This window comes from Diadema antillarum, unplaced genomic scaffold (assembly GCF_040938485.1).
Source record: "Diadema antillarum isolate AM-2024a unplaced genomic scaffold, OU_Dant_1.0 scf00000208, whole genome shotgun sequence".
Lineage (NCBI taxonomy): Eukaryota > Metazoa > Echinodermata > Echinoidea > Diadematoida > Diadematidae > Diadema > Diadema antillarum.
In genome coordinates, this window is record NW_027271097.1 from 1,599,745 (window position 1) to 1,620,586 (window position 20,842).

The 20,842-nt window shown below is 38.3% G+C and overlaps 1 protein-coding gene across 1 annotated transcript in view; it reads left to right on the forward strand.

Annotated features, from left to right (window-relative positions):
* LOC139724234 (uncharacterized) overlaps positions 1-20,842 on the forward strand; it is a 57,145-nt gene that overhangs the window by 33,145 nt on the left and 3,158 nt on the right. Inside the window, exons 15-32 of the mRNA XM_071635377.1 lie at positions 1,673-1,705; positions 4,208-4,232; positions 5,009-5,118; positions 6,533-6,745; positions 8,232-8,270; positions 8,864-8,928; positions 9,655-9,776; positions 10,008-10,135; positions 10,618-10,827; positions 11,531-11,557; positions 12,421-12,488; positions 13,565-13,701; positions 14,968-15,083; positions 15,795-16,004; positions 17,655-17,675; positions 18,478-18,567; positions 18,966-19,034; positions 20,139-20,246. Coding sequence (XP_071491478.1) covers positions 1,673-1,705; positions 4,208-4,232; positions 5,009-5,118; positions 6,533-6,745; positions 8,232-8,270; positions 8,864-8,928; positions 9,655-9,776; positions 10,008-10,135; positions 10,618-10,827; positions 11,531-11,557; positions 12,421-12,488; positions 13,565-13,701; positions 14,968-15,083; positions 15,795-16,004; positions 17,655-17,675; positions 18,478-18,567; positions 18,966-19,034; positions 20,139-20,246 — 1,791 coding nt within the window. The remainder of the gene's footprint in view (positions 1-1,672; positions 1,706-4,207; positions 4,233-5,008; positions 5,119-6,532; positions 6,746-8,231; positions 8,271-8,863; positions 8,929-9,654; positions 9,777-10,007; positions 10,136-10,617; positions 10,828-11,530; positions 11,558-12,420; positions 12,489-13,564; positions 13,702-14,967; positions 15,084-15,794; positions 16,005-17,654; positions 17,676-18,477; positions 18,568-18,965; positions 19,035-20,138; positions 20,247-20,842) is intronic.

Below are 20,842 nucleotides of genomic sequence, written 5' to 3' on the forward strand. Positions count from 1 at the left end.
ATTGAACTGAATCAATAGGGTACTGCAGAGGGGAACGTACTTATGAAAAGAGCAAATTTGAAATAGTTTGACTTCTGTGCCTATCTTTTTTTCTCCACAAGGTGTGATATTGAGTTTCCTACTCTTTGCACAAAAGTCTGATAGAAGTAAATTTATTGTGCACAGAAGAGAGTATGCATAAGTAAGTAATGAAATATAATCCATGAAATTTGTTGCCGTAAATTAGATGTGATCAAACCATGATATCAGGTCGCACATATATATGTCTCAGGGGACTCTGAACTCGTGAACAGGTTTATGCAGTTTTGTTGAGGGCTAGTCAATTCTCGCTATCGCCAATGACGTAAAAAGTACCCGGATGTGGCTTTTTCGTCAAGATTTAGTGCACTTGGTAGCAAGGGCACTTCCGGCGCGGGGCATAATTTGCACAACGCTAGCGTGCGTGTACGTGTACCTTACCTATAGCGCCGCGCCGACCACGGGTACTAGTACAATAGGCCACTGTACCGCCAGCGAGTGGCCAGGCCTGTCATACTCGTACACTGTAGTCCCCTCCGGTGGCCGGGCGGCCGGCCTTGCATTAGCATGCACCACTACTGCACACAGCGCATAAGCTAACACATACCGGTACAGCGTACTGCTTGATCATGCGATCGATGTGCACATCACAGTCAACAGATCAGTCATCTCTGCATACGCTGAAAATATGCTGGAAAATATTCACCCACCTGGATATACAGTATATCGTCATAGAATGCCCATCTTTTTTTAATTTGTTCTCTGTTGAAATGTCGCAAACACAATTGGGAATGAACAGTGACCTCGAATTTATCCTGTCTCCGAAGCAACTTCTTCCAAGTAAGTACAATGTACGTAGGCACTAGGCCTACTAACTAGTGCTGCTACCACTACTAGTAAGTCGCGCGTGCACGTATTGCGCTGTGGAGTCACCCGCAAACTTCACCCACGCGACCACGTCACGTCTCGCATGCAGGTAAGGGTCCTATTTCTGCAGATTTTTTTCATTTATTGTCGTGCGAACAACACATGGCAGCTTCGCAGCAACAACCAATAGTCTTATTAACAGCAATTTCTTAGGAATGGAGAAATTCCAAATCATATTAAAGCTGTAATTCAAGTCGAGAAAAGCGGAAGTACACGTAGAATACAGTCGGTTGTGTGTGTAAATAGCATTAGTCACGTATCACGCGCGTATGAACGGAAGTGACTTTGCTACCGGACTATCCCATAATGCACCGTAAATGACGTTTAAATCAACATCCAGGTACTTTTTACGTCATTGGCGATAGCGAGAATTATATCCATGTCTCTTTAACCTGTTGAGGACGGTTTGATTTTGCTACAACACGCATTTCCCATAGACACCTGCCCAAGTATACTCGGGACTCATCCTCAACGGGTTAAAGGCCATAGGCAAATCTGGAGGGTTAATTCCAGATGATTTCTCCCCTCATCCCATTACCACCTTCTTTCTTTGAAATAAATCAGAAAAGTGTCTTTATGACATTCTATGGGAGCCTCACAAGTTCAGATTTCGTGTATCCATCATTTCTCCAAATTGCCAATGTCCATTCACTTATAAATTTCAATATCTTCTCTCAGAAGTGGAAAGCATGCCATGTCTGATTTTTTTCCTGCTTACATCTTGCAGCATGTGACACATCTCTGGGAATCTCTGTTGAAGGTAAGACAGGACTTTAGGTTTTCCTTGTACATCATAAGATGTTTGTAGAAAGAATGAAGTCAAAATACCTAGGAAGTAAAGATGGAATAATGTTCCATATTCAGAGTTACTACGATTCTCTCTTATAGCAAATCTAAGTTGATGTTTATGTGATACAAAGAGTTAATGACAGTAGTCAATATTTCCTGTACAAAATGTAGACAGTGTGAGCATAGATTTAGTCAGCAATATGAGACTTAAATGTCATGTATCCCTTTTGTAAACATCACAAAATTTGGCACTGTTGAAGAAAGATGTCTCTCAATGTTGTGTTTGAAATCTTGCTGTAATACACATCAGAGTCTTTAACTAAAGAAATGAAAACCTAACTGCTGTTACTAGACAATAAGCTCCTTCCCCCCCCCCCCAAGAATAATGATTCAGGTTTTTTTTGTCCAAATAAATCCACAGAAAATCTGTAGTATTGTTTACACCCCCCCCCCCCTATCGTCAGATTGACTTTACTTTTTGAGAGCTTTTTTGGATGTATATGGCAATTTCTGTTCCTGTAATTGCTGTTCTGTCTGTACCAAAATCTTTTGTCTCAGTGGATTGACAACAGAATCACTGAAAATTATTCATTGTCATGATGATTACTGCTAATTCATTTATCCTATGGCATTTTTTCTTTTTCTTCTTTGTCAAACTTCAGAGCGTTGTTCCGTGTCCAACTTTGAAGTCATGGAGAATTTTGATTCTTCACGGGTGAGTGTCTTTTTTCCAGTTTTCTGTGATTAGCCCCTCGTGCTTTATACTGGCTTTGCTTTTCTCATTGGCAAAGATGACCTGAGTAGTGATTATCCAAACCCTCCTATCGGTAATTCCTGTTGTATGACACTGGGGTTTCTTCTGGAGAGTTGTGCTGATACAGCTATGTGCCGTGTAACCATTTGTTTAACTTGTATCATGGTCTTGTTTGAGCACAAAATAGATGTGTGGATGCTAATGAAGCAGCTTCAAATTGGCAATATGATGCAAGTGCATGAGTATATCAATGGGTAGGATGCAACTGAAACAAAATGAAATAAATGAGGATGAGAATATTCTTTGTTTCATGGTGTTTGCTTGTGTTAGCTTTAAAGGGACTGTACAGTACTGGTTCAGGTAGGGATTCATGTTTTGAACATTCCTAAGTGAGATAATGAAAAGCCTCTTATGACATATGAAAGAGCATGTAATTTTAAGAAGGATTTATCTGATGAAAATTGGTTTTCAAGTGGCTGAGATATCCAAAAAAGTGTTAATAATAAAAGGCGACATGCCACAACTTTATTAGGATCTCTTTGTTTCACCTTGTTTTTGGATATCTCAGCCATTTCAAAACCGATTTTCATTGAATAAACTTTTGATACTCCTTAGAACTGCATGCTCTTTGAGATCTCATAGAGTGGTTTCTGAATATCTCGCAAAACATTAAAAGCTAAATCTTCACCTCGACCAGAACTGTACACACCCTTTAACATCTATTGCTTACAACTCATGGACCACATAAATAACACTTCTGTTCAATTGGTACACCATGATAATCATTTGTGGAGTGCTTTCTGATTTGTAGGTTCTACTAGTTGATTTGATGTAGCAAAATATAATCACAAGAATATGGAGTAGCTTTTAGCATAGATTTCTTGTATTATCAGGTGGTCAATACCTTCTTCATCCATATTTTTTTTTAAAGAATATACTTCGTTATGATAGAAGTCATTGCATTGGCATTTTTCTTCTGTGTATGTAATTAACTATAGGCTATCTTTATCAAAGTTATTTTAATGAACACCTTGTGAATAGTAAGGATCTAAGTTGCATCAAGAGAATAATTTAAATGGGAAAGTGCAATCCAAATCCACTTTTTTTTTTTTTTTTTGGTTAGAGAAAGAAATAAAGGGAATGTCATCCGCATGTAACGTGCTGATCTCCATATTTTCTTGAATTTGGAAGAAAGATTTCCTAATTTCAGCTCCTCTCTGTCCATGTTTTGGATGCTAGATGTTTTCTTGTTCATCAAAAAAAAAAATAACTTTACTTCAATACAAAATGGAGTATTATTCTGAATGTACAACAATACGTTTCTTAACTCTGACCTCGTGGGAAGTTGAGACCTTAACTCAAGATATTAAAATTTGCTGTGAAAAAAAAGAAGAATAAATTGCAACAGCTAGACACGAAGCTATTTTTACAATGTCTGATATGCTATATGCTTTAAGATATTCTATCTATTGCTCATACCACCAGTATGTCGGCACCTGGTATGTAATCTCCCACCTGCAAAGGGATATCTACCCTTACCACCGAGTCTCGACCTATGAGACCTCATCAGAAGATGGCTCCGTCACCATGACAACTCGCCGCATCTCCAGGTGAAAATCTTGTCTCTATAAATCCGGGGTTGCTGTCTGCTCCTTCCCTCCAAAATTGGATTTGTTTGGAGTAGTGTCTTGCTTTTGTTTTTGTGTGGGTTTTTTTCAGATATTTATGATAGATTTGACTTTCAGTAATTGAAGTTACCACAGCAACAACCTATCTAATCTCTATACTGAATGGTTATTCCTGGCTGCAGCCGTGGTAACTCTGATTATTGAAACTTTTATCAGTTAGCAAATTTGTTGAAAGCAGTGAGTCTAAATGGTGCATTGCCCTCCTCCTTTATTTTTTATTAAAAAAATTAAAGAGAACATGGGCACCCTCCTTTAATTTTTGGCGCCCCCCCCCCCTTTTACATTATTCGTGGATCCTCCCGTGAAATTCTCTATATATGTGGCTTACACAGTTACTGTAGTGCCACAAGAACAAAAAAGAAGAAAGTAATGATGGATTAAAGGTCCTGTTTACCTTTGGGAACAGTGATTTAAAATGCATATGTGTAGGTCTGTTGTACCACAAAACGTCCTTTTCGTATAAAATTTTTGCGATAAAGCCTAAAATATAAGGAGATATCTGGATTTTTCCCAATAAACAGTAACTGTAGATGGTTCAGTCTGGAAACATTTTTATTATAACTATTCTTCACATTTTGTATATTTAACAATACTTAACCCGTTGAAGACGAGCTGATTTTGCTATTACACGCAATTCTTATGACCCCAGCCCGATTATACCCGGGACTCGTCTTCAACGGGTTAACATTGATTTTACTGATTCAAATTTTTACAGTGGTTGTTTCTATCCCAAACTCACATTTTAGAACTATTTTAAAGCACTAATGCTGGGTTTTTGTTTCATCTGCAAATGGTAAATTATGCCTTTAATCAAGATATTTCTTCATTGCAGTCCAGAGTCATGCACGAGTGCGATGAGTTTCCAGGCAAGGGCAACCATTGGCAGTGATGTCGGTGCCAAGATGCAGTTGACTCCTGTGGGTATTCCAGGTGCTATTACAGGTACACAAAATCAATCAAATAAATGTGACTCGCCACAACAAAGGGATCCTAAAGTCGTTGACGGCTGAGCCAAGAAAAATCGGATTTGAAGTGAGATTCATCAAAAATCACTCAGAACCATCAAATTTCTGTTTTTGACAGAATGATGTAGTGTAATGTTTCGTCTATAAGCTGCCGAAATTTCAAAGCTAAATGATCAAAGGAAAGGCAAGATTTTAGCATTTTTCTGGGCCATGATTTTCCGACTTTAAGTGAAACAGAAACGTGTCCAGAGATTTGGATAAAGTGCTGCAGGTAGAGAGATAGACTTCACCCCTAGCAACGAGGGAGTGATCTTATTGGTCAGTGCATGGCATCCTGGTTACTGATTGGTTATGCATAGACTAAGCTTGAATGAACATCACGGAAGCGGCTATGAGCATACCTTCTATTGTCAATCGATGAAACTGTCTTTTACCTCCCCTTGATCACGATTGCATCAGAAAGAAAACTCTGAAGGCGGTTTTCTCGAAACGCTGATTTCCTAAACCACTCGACATGGGCCTCGTTTCATAAAGCTGTTCATAAAGTTACTAACAACTTATGAGCGACTGGTGATCAGTTCTGATGTGCTATACTTATCAGAATTTCCATAATTCAGCACAAGAAGTGATCACCAGTCGCTCATAAGTTGTTCGTAACTTTACAACCAGCTTTATGAAACACCCCCCTGGTCTCATAAAATCTTCAGTATCACTCCAACCGAGTACTTTTATGAGTTGTGTTATATATGAAATTAAGGCGGAGGAGTGAGGGGCTAATGTCATGCTATTTTCAGAAAATCAACCTGCCCTGACTTTCAGATTCTTTTGTTGTAGCGGGTCACAAATAGTGGAGGAATAAAGATTTGGTACGCATAGTTTATATCCTTTTCCAGGCCAGAACAATCTCAGGAATAACAGTATGCAATCTTTCTAATCACAAACTATTTCTTACCTCAGGCACAACGTTGGAGAGTGGCAAAGTTAACATTTATCATTAGTTTGATAGGTTAGAAAACACACTACCCATAAACATGCACATTATCTCAAATCTTCAAATACAAAGATGTATTTATGACACACTTATCTTGTGATATAATTGTATGTAATTATGATTATAATTGTAATTAATGCGCAGTCATGTACTATAATATTGGACTCTACCACACGCTTCAAATAACTCAGGTAGATATCAGTGTTATAAAATACAGTTTGCTTTCTGTTTCACCGAAGTCAAAGCAGAGGCCCTTTACTCTTCACTCATATAATAAGTACAGTGCATCCTAGATCATGCACTTTTCATGTCCTGTTATAGAATACAGATAAACATATTCATATTTGTATATATATAGATAATAAACTATGTTTCATGTGAATTCTCTACACCCCTGAAGAGGACTACTGGGTGGTATATACAGACTACATGGACCACGCCCTGGTATACAGCTGTGGGGCCAGGACCCCCAACGGCACCTGTCAAGAGGGGGAGGCCCATGCCTGGATGATGAGTCGTGACAGCATCCTATCGGAAGAAGCACGCCACCACATGACGATGCTCCTCCACGGCCTGTGTGTGGACCCCGCCCAGATGGTGGACACACCTCCAGGTGAAATGAAAAAAAAAAAAAAAAAAGCTCGCTGATCATATGGCAGCCTGGATAATACTTACATACTGTTTGCACACCTGTGGTTCAATTTAAACCAAAGTCTTTATCTCAGTCAGTAAATCAAAATTCTTTGTACATTTAGTATGTGTGAAGGGATGAGAGGTGTTCAAAGTAAAGACCAATGAAGGCAAGTGTTGGAAATCTGTTTATCCCACTTTAAATAGATATGCCAGCTTCTGAGAAGACTCTATCTCATGTGAGTCTGTGATCATATTTCAAAGATGGCATTAGCAACGTACCAAAGAAGGTGCCTTTGAAGAGTTTAGTGATAAATCATACATGTCTCATGAATATCTGCAAATTGACAATGCTAGTATCAAAGGCTTTGAGTGGGCTGATCTTATGAAGCAAAACACAAAGGGTGTTGATACCACTATGTAAAATTTAATCTTTTCATATGTTGTGGATATATGTAGTAATTGTTGCCTACAAGCTGCTTGAGGGTTTCATAATTGCAGTGGACTCTCGTTATATCGAAGTCCGCGGGAACAGCAGTTTTCTTTCATTATATTGAAATTTTGTTATAACCGAACAAATAGACAAAAAAATAAATAAATACATAGAGTGACTAATGTTGAAGCCTGAATTTTTACTTCATTGTAACCGGAATTTCGTTATAACCGTGTTCATTATGATGGGAGTTCACTGTTTATTGTATGATTAATTGTTATTTGAGATTATATGTAGGGTAAACAAAAATATTTCATTTTTTAGTGTTTTTCATAATTTATAGAGGGATTGAATAGTTCCTGTGGGGGGAAAATTCATGGATTTAAGTCATGGGTTTAATAATAAACTTCTTTATTATCTGCTCGCCTTGTCATCTTTCTACTGAAATTGACCGCATACGCCAGATCCTACATGAGAATGGTTACCCTGATAACGTCATCGAGGTAAACATATTGCGCAAGCTCAACACTCCGCCCAAGCAATTTGGACCCCACAAACGTCCCGTGTACCTTAAACTTCTGTGGAAAGGTAAACTCTCTCAAAAGTTTGAGCAGCAACTCAAGCAGGCGGTTTGTTCAACTTACTATGCTGTTGAACCACGAGTGGTCTTTACAACTCGACGCATGCTCTCCGCAGTACGCAAGGATGCTATCCCTATCACACAAATGAATAACGTTGTTTATGAATTTAAGTGCCGTTGTGAAGCATGGTACACATCACAGCGACTTGCGGACCGCATCAAACAACATGTGCCAGCACACATACGTAACAAGCAGCTAGTTGATCGCGCACAGCCCTCGCGCCAGTGTAAACGCCCCGCTGACAGTGCAGTCACAGCTAATAAACTTCTTGTTTGTATCTCTTGAATCAAAACACCGCATACATTCTGTGTTCCTGGTATTTTTCATGTGCTGAAGATGGCCAGTGCTTTACTGTTATTTCTCTGTTTTCTTTTTATTTTTATATTCATCAACAGACTGTGATCCATTCCTCTATCCAGGGATGCGCCTCCCAGGTATGTTTGTCATTGCCCCATTAAGAATAGTTTGTGCATGATAATGTGATGGTTATTTTTGATAGAAACGTAGAGGTGACAATATGTTTCAAAACTGTAGACATTTTTTTACCATACGATGAGATCTTGCTGTGAAAGTGTAGAAGCATTTATCTTTCACAAATTCCTCTGTTTTAAACCTTTCGGTCCTCTGTAGAAAGGGGAATAGTTGCAACGTACACCATTCCATATTGCAAATGCAAGGAGTTGACTGATAACAATTTAAATCTACATCTTACAGAAGTGGAGTATTAAGTAGTGGATTCATGTAACATTTACCCGTTGAAGACGAGTCCCGAGTATACCCTGGCAAGTGTCTGTGGTAAATGCATGTTGTAGTGAAATCAGCCCGTCTTCAGCGAGTTGTGTTTGTTGAGGGCATATTGAATCAAAAGCATCTCTGTGTGTTTCTAGAGACTTTTCTGGTCTGGTCACTGTTTCATCAGTGAAGCATAGTAACTTATTGCTTTCTTATAAACATCTTGATTGAGAGTAGAGATTTTTGGACTAGCAGTCTCCTCTATAACTGTTATTACATTGTATTTCTTATACAGAAGAATTGTCAAGTTCTTGTTCGGTGGACAACTTCCGGGTCATGGATGATTTCAACTTGGAAGAGGTAAGGATATGAAAACTGCGGTACAGATTTTTTTATCCCATCATTCATGTCATGGTGATATCTTTGGTGCAGTAGGAGGATGCTAATACTCTGCATGCTTCTTCTAAGCCTATGATACTGGCACACAATTTTGGCATTTGCACACTGAAGATGTGCTTTTATCTTTGCTAGTTTTCATGCATGCACCAAAACGAAGTGTTCTATTCTTGATCGTATACGCATTGTAGATAGAACAGAAAATATGAACGTATACCTCAAGAGTGAGAATCTCTCATTGCGGGGGAAGGGGGGGGGGGGATATTAGTGCTAATACCATGCCCCCATCTACCCACCTCTTCAGGCCTCCCCTATCTCTACAGTACTAGAAAAGAAATATTTCTTTCATGCTCATGAAGGATGACACCAATTTTCTCTTGCATTTGTCATGATGAAATTTGATGAAAAAAAATAGCCAGAAGTTCCTAAAATATGTGTTGCTGTCTTGTCATCTGTATGCTAATTTATCACAGTGCAAATGGAAATGGATGGCTTTGTAGTTCTGAAACAGTTTGGATTTCCTACATTCCTAAGAAGTTGCCAACCCAAAACTGAATTGTGAATAGTGTGAATCATTAATTATGATGAACATTTTTGGCAGATTTTGTGAAATATCGTAAAGTTCATTGAGGTTGCAGAAGCATAAGAAGCTATGTAAATAATGTCAGCCGTTGGTATTGTGTCATTCAGTATGCAGGCCAGTGGTACACAGTGGCACAGGTTCAGCCCCCCAGGATGCCTTATCACCGTGTCTCCACCTACACCCTTCAGGCCAACAACACGCTCAAAATGTCCACCGATCAGTACATGAGGTGAGTGAGAATTTCAGGTTATTCATCTTCAATTGACTGACCTGTTGGCAGTTTTAAAGGTCTTTGCACCGATCACTAGAGGATAAGATTTGTGTCCAAAACGTGATACACACTACAACATTAGGCATTGCAAATAAGGCCAATTCTATCTCAATTTGTACGTATAGCAGCTATTATATTGATGTTCCATTTTGGGTAATATTTTCCTGTGTCTAATAATATCAATTTCAGGCCAGGAGACTGCACCACAGCACACCTTGATGCTGAGGCTTTCTACGATCCTGCGAGTCAGATCCCAGGAAGTGCAGGGCATGATGGGAAACTGATCCTCAGGCCTCATAACCCAGCCATACCCCCTGGTGAGTACTTGGTTGAGTACACTTTCAACCAATATATAACCCATTGTGACCCAAAATAAGGGCATACTTTGTAAATTTGATTTGTGGTTTCTCAAAGTTCCTTCGAGTAGTGGGTTTATGAGAGATTTTCAAGAAATTCACAAATTTATTTCATGAAATCAAGACTTCATGTACTTAGAGGAACAAAGTATGTTACCATTTCTTGGCTGAGGTTTAGGTTCAGTTGTGTGTTTGTTAGAGTGGGGAGATGTGGTTTGTGTTTCCTTTTATTCACTTTTACATGTACTATACTTGTGCTAAATCATTGCATCAAACTGACATGCAATGACCTGGCAAGCTGTCCAGCTACTGTGTAGCATACTGTGAATGTAGTATGTACTTGGCTATACCAAACACCGGGCGCAGAATGAAATATAGTATGCATAATCTGAAGATGTAAAGAATGCCAAATTTTCCTCTCATGATTTTGATTCCGTCTCCAGGGCGATACTGGGTGGTGGACACAAACTACACGGAGTACGCCCTCGTCTACAGCTGCCTGCGATGGAGCGAGGGGGAGGCCTGCCTTCCTCGCTTCACCTTTGTCTGGTTCCTCTCCCGGCGACCCACCCTGAGCGCCGACACTCGGCAACACATGATGTCCTTCCTGCCTAGCCTCTGCGTTGACCCCGCCCTGCTTAGGGATGTCCATGGTAGGTCATCAGTAAGGGTGGAGTAAATGGTGTAATTTGCGCAGATTGCACATGAGTATTGTTCAGGTATATATTTAGTAGATGAGAATGAAATTGATGAATTTGCACATCCATGTATCCATATATCTATATATCCATCTATCTACATATCAATCTTTGTGTCTACCTCTTTTCTGATTTTTCTTTCATTCATTCATTTAGTCAGTGATAAATATTGTTTATATGCATACAAGTCTGTCTTGATGGCAACTGAGACAGGTGTGTTTAAAAAAAAGAAAATGCACGAAAAAAAATTATAAGCACCACACACAACAAGTGCAGTAATGACAGTGATGAAAGCAAGTATTTGTTGGGTTTCATTCTTTGTTCATGATGACAATTTGCATTCATCGCAGCTTCCTGTAGAGTGAACTCATATTTTACAGATGGGTGATTATTTTGCCTGACAGTGTTCAATGTTGTAGTAAGCCATAACAGCCTTTTTCCTGTTGTACCAAGTTCATGGCAAGTGTTGGCTGTTTGACCAAAGATTGATTCTTCCCTGTGTGCCGGGATTTCAGTGGTGCCTGTTTGATGTGGAATACTTTGAAAGTGTTTCCAGTTGTTTTGCATATCTTTATGATCCATAGGATCTTTTTTGTATCCATACCTGAATACTGTAAATTTGAGTAATTCAGATTGTTTTTATCTCCCTTTCACATAGACTGTCATGAGGATGGTTCCAGTAGACGTAAGTGTCTTAATTTGACAGCTGTGTAATTATTTCTGTCTTTATTATTATTTTGTCATTGATATCATTTTGTCCAACACTTGTATAGTAGGGTCAAATGTCAGATGCATTTTTTTTTTCTGATATCAGTTTGAATGAAATAATATGAATGTACACAATAAGAACTATTGTCCAAGCTTTAAAATATCTAAATGATTAAATGTAAGATTTGCCTTAGATCACAAAAGAAATGATTACGAAATTTGACTTGGACAAAATTAAGATGATAGATGTGAGCTTTACATAAAATTGGTAGCTTCAGTATATGGTAACTCCTGTCTTAATGGGATTTTTGCTGTTGTTGTTTTGATTGGTTAATCATTACAATCTTCATGCATTTAAACCAAATATCTGCAGAATATTTGCCGCACAAGTGATGGTTACATGGAAATGGAACTTAAGAAAGTAGCCAAATTTCACTCCACCCTCCTAAAAAAAAAAAAAAAAAGTCTTCTTGTCCAAGAAGAACAGGAAAATGATATATAACTAAAAGTATCTCAGTCATATAAGTCAAATGAATTTCTTCTCTTAATGAAGAATTAATATTCGTCAAATTCTTCTATTTTTTGAACATCTATCTACTATTCTGACATCACAAATTGTTGGTAAGTTTCCCTCGAGAGAGGACAACACATGTAATTGATATAAATTTTTGCCGTTTTTGCAGCTTTTGAATGGATTGTCTAGATTAACACCCACTTTATTCTCCTGTCTTCGAACTACACCAATGTCATTTTACTTCTTCTTTCACTGAATCTGTGTGTATATTGAATGGCTGTCACAAGGCCCAGTCTTATTATCTCTGTTTGATTTGTATTTTTCAGCTACCCCGGCCCCAGTTTCATGCTCCGTTGATGGCTTCTCGGTGAAACAGGACCTTGTCATCGAAAAGGTAAGCTGAACCGTTGGCTACACAATCACACTTACCGTTAATATTACCAGCAGTGACAGGAGTCTGAGGGTTTGCCTGCTACTGTAAACGTTGATATTTTTCGTGTGCTTGATTTTTCACGCTGAGTAGCTAAAAAACATATTCGCAGGTTGATGAATTCACGCTGCACAATTGTCAACCCATTCAAAATGTGCAGAGAACATTATGAAGAACCTTTTTGCAGGATTTTGAATTCATGCAAGCCAGAAGTACAGGGAAAATCCAAAAATTGATGTTCCACAAAAGTTTCTACATTTACAGCACCATTACATCATCTGAAACAAAGGAAAAGATGATTATCACACATTTTCTGTCTAGGCATGTTATGGATATGTACATACATCATTATGAGTGAGTCACTAAATGTGTCTAATCACCACAATTATGCATGATTAAATCGTTATAAATCAAAGCTTCCCATGATACATACATGTAATTGCCTCACTCTATTACCAGTGATCCATAATATGGAAACTGGACAAATACTTTCCATGATTTATATCGTTACTCAATATTACTTGACTGCCTCTGAAAGTTTCAATAACGGTACTCTGTTTATATTCACCACAAAAACTGTAGAGATGTTATGAATGTTTACTGTCATTACTAAGAGTGAGTTGCCTGGGGACCGTTTCATGAAACTTTTTGTCAGTGATTTACACCGACAACTGTTAAAAGCTACTGAAATCCTTGCGTCTGATTGGCTGATAGCAAATTTGTCGGTGAAAACCTCTGACGAACTCGTTGATGAAACGCCCCCCTGGTGTGTCTTGTCGCTACATATGCATAGCTTGATTAAGTCACTGTCCATCATAGCTTTCCAATGATGTATGACATGTCTTATTTCATTTTGAGTAATCAATAGAAAATGAAATATAATAACACGAGCACAAACTGAGAAATATTACTCAACAATACTATATCTCACAGAGTTTCAGTCACCCACTGCTCTTAAACGTCACCCAAATGCTGTGAGCAGAAAACCGTGTAAATGAGAGCGAATTATTGATGTCTGTTTGTCTCCCTCTCTTGTCCAGTTCTTGGGTAACTGGTACGAGGTTAGCCACACCAATGGGGAGACCAACCTGGCTGTGCCAGACATGGAGATGATCTCCTTCAGCCCATCGTCCAGTAGCAGGGCCGACTTGAGCGTCACTATGCTAAATCTGCGCATGTGAGTATGGCAAGAGAGAAAACTACCTATGCATTACATTATGACATGTGTGTAGCGCCTTTCCAAAGGGTACAAAGTGCTTTACACTTCCTGTGTCACAATATGTAAAACATGACATACTGAAAACATGACATACTGAAAACATGTAAAACATGACATACTGACATACTTTTCCGGCATGACAGCGACTTAGTGTAGGGATTTGTTCAGGGTTTTTGTTTCGGATAAGTTAGGTTATAGGTCTTTTTGTCTTAGTTTCTTTGTTTCATCCATTTTCAATGCTTATCAGTCTATCGATCATATAATTTCTTGTATTACGTGTGGGGGGAATGCAGCCTACAAGCTCAGCTTTTTAGCATTCCTCCCCATTTCCAACATTTTCCTATACCTACAAGTTTTCTGTAAATTTATCCTTTACTTTGTATGATGAAATTTATGCACTGTATTCAATTTTTGTAATATATTTATATGTTTTTGTTGGAAATGAAAAATAAATGAATGAATGAAAAATGAATGAATGACATGGGATATACAAAGAGATAAAAACATTATGAAACATAGTACAGCATTTAAATACTGAAATAAGTGGAATTTTAGATGCTTCTTAAATAATTAATTGGATGGCTTCTTCACTAGTGAGGGAGGTTAGTGAATTACAAAGTTTAGGGGCAAAGTATAGAACTTATATAAGGAATAATCTCCAGCTATTCTCTCCTATGCTGAGAATGCAGTCTACAGATTGAATTTATGATGTAATGGCATTGCATTGAAGACCACTGTACTCTCCACCCCTGCCCCAATAAAAAAGGGGAAAATACGGTAGAATAAGGAGCCCTCTCCCTATCTGTTGTTTGGTGTTATATCTTTTTTGTCATGAGTCTTTTAGTTCATTATTAGTTTTTCTTAATGTAGAATTTAAAAAAAATCATATTTGAACATTTTGTTGTTCAAATTGGTTATTTGTTTCATGGCAAACTTTTTAATAGCTTCTTAATTGCTGAACTTGTAAATGATTCTTAAATTGACAACACGTTTCACCATTGATCTCCAAATTGGCAAACCTTTTTTTGGGCAGATTTAATGAACTTCAACAATTCCACATAATCTTTCCAGTAGGAAACATGCAGCGAGATTCAGAGCTGCCAATTTGATGATGATGATGATGAGATAAATTCCTCAAGGAATTGATGGGTTTTACAGGAAATACAATCTCCTGGTGTCAGTTAATTCTCCCAATTCTTCAAAATCTTTTGATGCCCCGTGTAGGAATGGAGAATGCTTCCACAGGAACATGAAAGGCAAGGGCTGGTTGAGTGACATGCATGCCTCCAAGATTGTGGTCTCTTTCCCCCTCCCAGCCGGCTACGATGTCCCAGAAGTTGGTAAGAAGTAGACCATCCCCCAACTCCTCGTCTGTTCCTAGCAATAGTCTCAAACATTTCTTGACCTTCGACTTTTGCATGGCTTAAACATCCACTTGAAGAAGATTGAAATTGCTGAAGATGATGTTTGTTGTAGGACTCCCTCCTAATCACTGTAACTCTATGTTAGTCTCTATCTATGTGTATATTGCACAATTATTTCAGAAATCATGAACTGACTTTTCACTTTCAGTTCCCTGAACCCTTCCGACAAAGTTATGCACTTTTATTTCTGTTATAGTGACTGCATTGATGTATATATATTTTCATAAAATGATATTGTTCTAGAATTTCCACAGTCATCAAACGCAAATTTGTTAAGACAAGATTTGTGTCAGACTTGAAAGAAATGATGACACTGAATTTTGTGATGCATTTTGAGAACATGGCATGTTTGTACTTGTGCAAGATTTTTTTTTTTAATGATAATATTATATGCTTGCTTCCTGTTGGAAAAAAAGAAAATCTTTGTCATCATGAGATATTCACCAGAATACTCAGTACAGTGTTTCAGCTAACAACGCAATATGACTATACACCAAAGTGCCAGCATAATTGTACATTCAAAACCTCTCTTTTTTATACCAGATATTTGGTTGATTTCTCACCTCACTTGAGTCTTGACCCAATCGCTCATCGCTTTCAATATCCAATCTTCATGTCTTATACAAGTCAACTACTGGATCCTTGATACGGACTACGACAACTACGCCATCACATACACCTGCCACAGACTGTACGAGGACGGGTCATGTGACCCCAGCTCCCAGGGGCTGTGGATCCTGGGACGGCAGCAGGAGATTGACACCCAGTTCTGGCCTCGCATCAAGGAGGTGGTCGAGGGCGCTTGCGTGAGTTTCTCGGGCATCATTCCCAGCTCAGGTAAGAATCACGGTGACATGACATTTGCTTCTGCAACAATTACTTTGGTCTTATTTTCTCCAAGGACTTTTTAATAAGGTTAGAGTTAGGAGTGTGATAGGGTTTTAGGTTTAGTTTGATGTGAGGATTAGGATTAGGGTTAGGGTTATGTTTGTGGGTAGATCTTATGTTTGGCAGATATTTCATGGGAGCAATTGTCGCAGGAGCAAATGTCATGGAACCAAGAATCACACACACAAACACTCATGCGCAAATATACTTACAGACTATGCATGCTGACATTTTAACTCGTTTGTTACTGCTGTCTGAAAATTGCATTGTTGGAGCACATAATGATCTTACCTTTGGCTGTGAGCCATTTTCAAATTTCCACTGTGTCTGCATGACTAGTGCTTGGATTCTTAACCCGTTGAGGACGGGCTGATTTTGCTCCAACATGCATTTCCCATAGACACTTGCATACTCGAGACTCATCCTCAACGGGTTAGTAATGGTCATCATTACTGTTGCTAAGTTTGTCAGTAGTGGGACAAGAACAAAAATTGGCCGTCCATTGTAGTGATTGCTGCGATGACAACTTATGAAATCAGACATCATTTGCTGACTTGTTCCTATGCATGATGTCTCGCCAACAAATCATAACTTTTGTCAGTTTTGGGTGGTCTTTTGTGTGAATTCATTGTTTTTATCAGATCCACATACATCTTGTCACTACTTGATAGATATAATTGATTGTGGCCAAGCAAACTTTCTGTGCAAAATGACCAGAGAGTATGAAATTTGCCAGAGAGTGCAGTAAAAATTGCAAACATCTAACATCTAACATTTCATTGACTGAACATAGCATTTTTTACCAAATGGAGATGTGACATAGAAAAAACAAACCCAAAAGAGTGGAAAATCAGAGACTTTCACTGCAAAACAGATATTTCCAGACCAACACACTGTTATGCATTAACCCAATGCCTACTCAAACCTGGTAGGCTGTGTGCAAAGTATATGGAGATTTAAGTTTGTGGTAGGAAACTAATTAATTCAGGGCTTTCAAAGAAAAGAGCACTGATGTTTATTTGTCAGTGGAAGAACCTTTGTGTAGGGAATGAAATATGATAATTGTTTTATCTAGAGAGTTTATGGTGGAGTACTCATTATATGATTTATTCTACCTTGTGTAATATGACTATCACTTAGCTACAGATTCTATATCCTTTGGCACCTTTTACATCAAGCTGTGGTTTAGTTAGGTCTCTCACAACCTTTGATAGACAAACATGTTTCAAGTATTTAAGTAATATGTGCATGTTTCCCTACATCTACAATGTAATCATTGTCTTTATGTGAATGTTTGTGGAATTAGATAAACTAAAATTGAAACTGAAACCTCATTCATTCTCATGTGTTCATGTCTTGTTTCAGGAATCTTCAAATGATTGTGTGCCCCCCCCCCCCCCCCCCCCCCCCACCAAGAAAAAGAAAAGATATGAACACTTTTCATGAAGAGCTTTCCAATGTGTTTCAAGTGAATTGATTGCCACATGTCAAGTAGTGGTCAGAGAAGATGTAATAATGGATTGTGCAATGGAGAATCAGTTTGAATTACATCTGAGATTGATTAGAGTTCATTGTTTTTCTTATCAGATCCCTGTCCAGGATACACTGTGAGGGACAGGGGTAAGTATGGATGGGGTGTATTATAATGTCTTGGCACAACAGGATTATATTGTATGAATTAGTTGTACTGATAATAAACAAGGAGATATTCTTTTTCATAGCAGAGTGCCAAGAAATTCACAAATAAAAAGTTGACAATCTTTTCAAAATGTTAGCAATGAAGGGTAGATATGCAACAGTAAGTCTGTGTTGATATGTAGAAGTCAGTTGTCATAATCCACAATATTCTTTTAAGACAAATCTGAAGCCATTGAGTAGAATACTTCATCAAAACTGTGGAATATAATGTGTATGAAGTGGTGATTCTGAAGTAGAAGTTGATATAGTTTTGCTTTTAAGATATATACATGTATACCTCCTGATGGATGGTTTGGTAGATGTGAATATATGTATATCATGGATAGATATATAGATTGATAGATGGATATAGACAGGAGTATGTATTTTGTAATAAATAGATATGATGTAGACATATACCAGTATACTCATTGGATGAGATACTATCAATCTTGACTTCTTAGTTGTGTCATTGATTAGAAGTCAAGGTGTTGCAGTCATAATCATAAGAATATAACCATTTATCATAACGACATTTTCTTTGATTTGTTGATTTATCTACATGTTATGTTCATAACATTCATTGTAATTGTCATGAAAGCAAGTAACTGTGATGGGGAGATGTGTTTGTATTATTGCACAAAGGTCAATGGAAGCAAAATTTCTACGTCTTAGCCTAGATCAGTAAAGATGAATGTGAATCAGAATCTTAATTTATCCACCTCATTTTCTCTTCTCCTCCAAGCTGACCCAAGACCCTGTGCCTCCTCTGAGTTTGGTTGCTGTTTGCTGAACGACGACCCTGCAGCTGACAGCACCTACTCTAACTGCCCTCGTAAGTAGACTACCGTGTACACCACTTAATTAGCGAGTCTAAATTTTCGCGAATCGAGACTTCACGACGAGTGGTTGAATTCGCAATTGTGGAGTACTATACGGAACAGAGAAATGTATACATTTGTGCACATTCATTTCGGGATCAGTAATTATTTTTGCGTATCTTTATAATTTCGCGAATAGCACCTGACTCGCGAAATTTGCGAAAATAAAAACCTTGAGATATATTTGCCGTATACAGTATTGTAGGAAAGATGTGAAATCAATGATTAGGAAGAGTCCAAATACAAATTGCTACTTGACATTATGTGTGCTTACAACAATAATGTCCTCCAAGACTGTAGCATCATCACAGCTCCATTTATGTTCCTTTCCCTTCTGTCCCATTCTTCCTAGGTGTTCCACCCCCCGTTGCAGGGCGAAATGTGCCAGAAGCCCCCGTCACTGTTGTTGAGGGTGGTGGAGGTAGGTGAAATCTCTTGGTGTACAGTCTATTCACCACTTTGATACTAGTGTCAGATTCTTTGATGTGCCTTGAAAATAATATATGTCATATTCATTTAGTCCCTTTGTATGGTGCAAGTGGCTGGGTAGATGAATTTTTGTCAAGTGCAGTTAGCCATTATGGATATTCACTGCTGCACATTCAAGAGAAAATAATTTTGGGTGTTGTACAGTGCCAAATAAGTTGTATATTGACTAGCTCATTTTGTTGTATTGGAGTCCTTGATAAAACAAGAGAACCACTGAACTTGTAATTAGGGAAAAGTTTCTAATTCTAATGTAATTTTAATCTAATTTTGATTTAAGTCAAATGAAATGCAGCTGTTTTCATGTTGCACTTTCTGGAATGCTAGATGCAATGTAACCAAAGCATCTGATTTTTTTTAATTATTTTTTTCTGTCCATGTTTGTTGATATAATAACTCTAATATCATATCAGAGAATGGTACAAAACAAGAAAAAGATACAATCATGTAGTAGATATACCAATGAAAGATGCCATCAGGTGATCCTCAAACCGAGTTAGCAATCACAGAGAACTGGTTTTCTCCGTTTTAAACTGTCAAATTCAAACCAAATGTGAGGTGAAGGGTTTAGTCCAAGGTGCATTTACACTTGCATAGTAAAAGACCTTTAGAATAGTGTGGTTAGGCAGGGCTCGACACTAACGGTGGCCCCGGGCCACCAAATTTCAAATAAGGGCAAATTTAGTGGCCCGCCTCGGGCCACCAAAATTTTTTGCGCCGGAAATTAGCAGTTAAATTTTGTTTAAAGGATGGATGAAAAGGACTGAATGAGTGCCTGAGAGTGAGTGTTGCAAGTTTGTTGAAGTTTATTTATGAGTAGATATGTCCAACTTCTAATTCTTACTATCATAAAACCAAAATATTTGACTCATTAAAAAAAAACTTGTTTTTTATTGGGGTTTTTTTCGGGACACCAAATTTTTCTCTCGGGCCACCAAAAATTTGAAATTTAAGATTTTGGTGACAAAAAAGTTTGTGTCGAGCCATGGGTTAGGTAATATTTCCATCCCATTATTTTTCCCTCAATCTGGTCGATCAGCTGCCAGGACCTGTGACCAGCGCATCACGTGCAAGATGTTCTGCCGCTTCGGCTTTGCTCGTGACGAGGACAACTGCGAGATCTGTTTGTGTGCCCGCGAACCGCGAGGTGAGTTTTGTCGTTGCACCCTCCGTATCAGTCGCACCATCACTACTTACAAATTTTCCCAGACCTGTAGAGTGTCTGTCTTGCAAGAGAGGATTTTTGCTTGCTCACATCTGGACATGCCAAGACTACAAAGCCAAGTCAAACCTACAATTGCTGGGAGTGTCTGGTTAAACATTCCAGTGACACATCACTCAGCACCCAAGTTTACTGGAATGGATAGAATGAAATCACGCAAATGTAACAGTAGTAGTTTTGTGGAAATCTGCTAAATTTAGAAAGTCATGGAATACTTCCCAGTAGGTTTTATACCACATGCCTTCTATGGGACATTGATATCAGTTTCATTGACATTTTGAAATTAGATGTGAGAATTTATGTCATTGTTTCACAGATCTCCCATTGGTTTGGACTTCATTGAAATTAGAGAAATTGTGATTGGTTTGAGGGCAAATGGTTTGATAATATCAACTCGCTGTACTTGTAGGCTTTAGTCAGGTACGTTTTTAAGCAGATATTGCATCAAAATTTGCTATGGGTGTGACTTGTTGGAGAATCTACCTGCCTGTAGTCTTTGGCAACAGCGCCCTCAGGGTTTT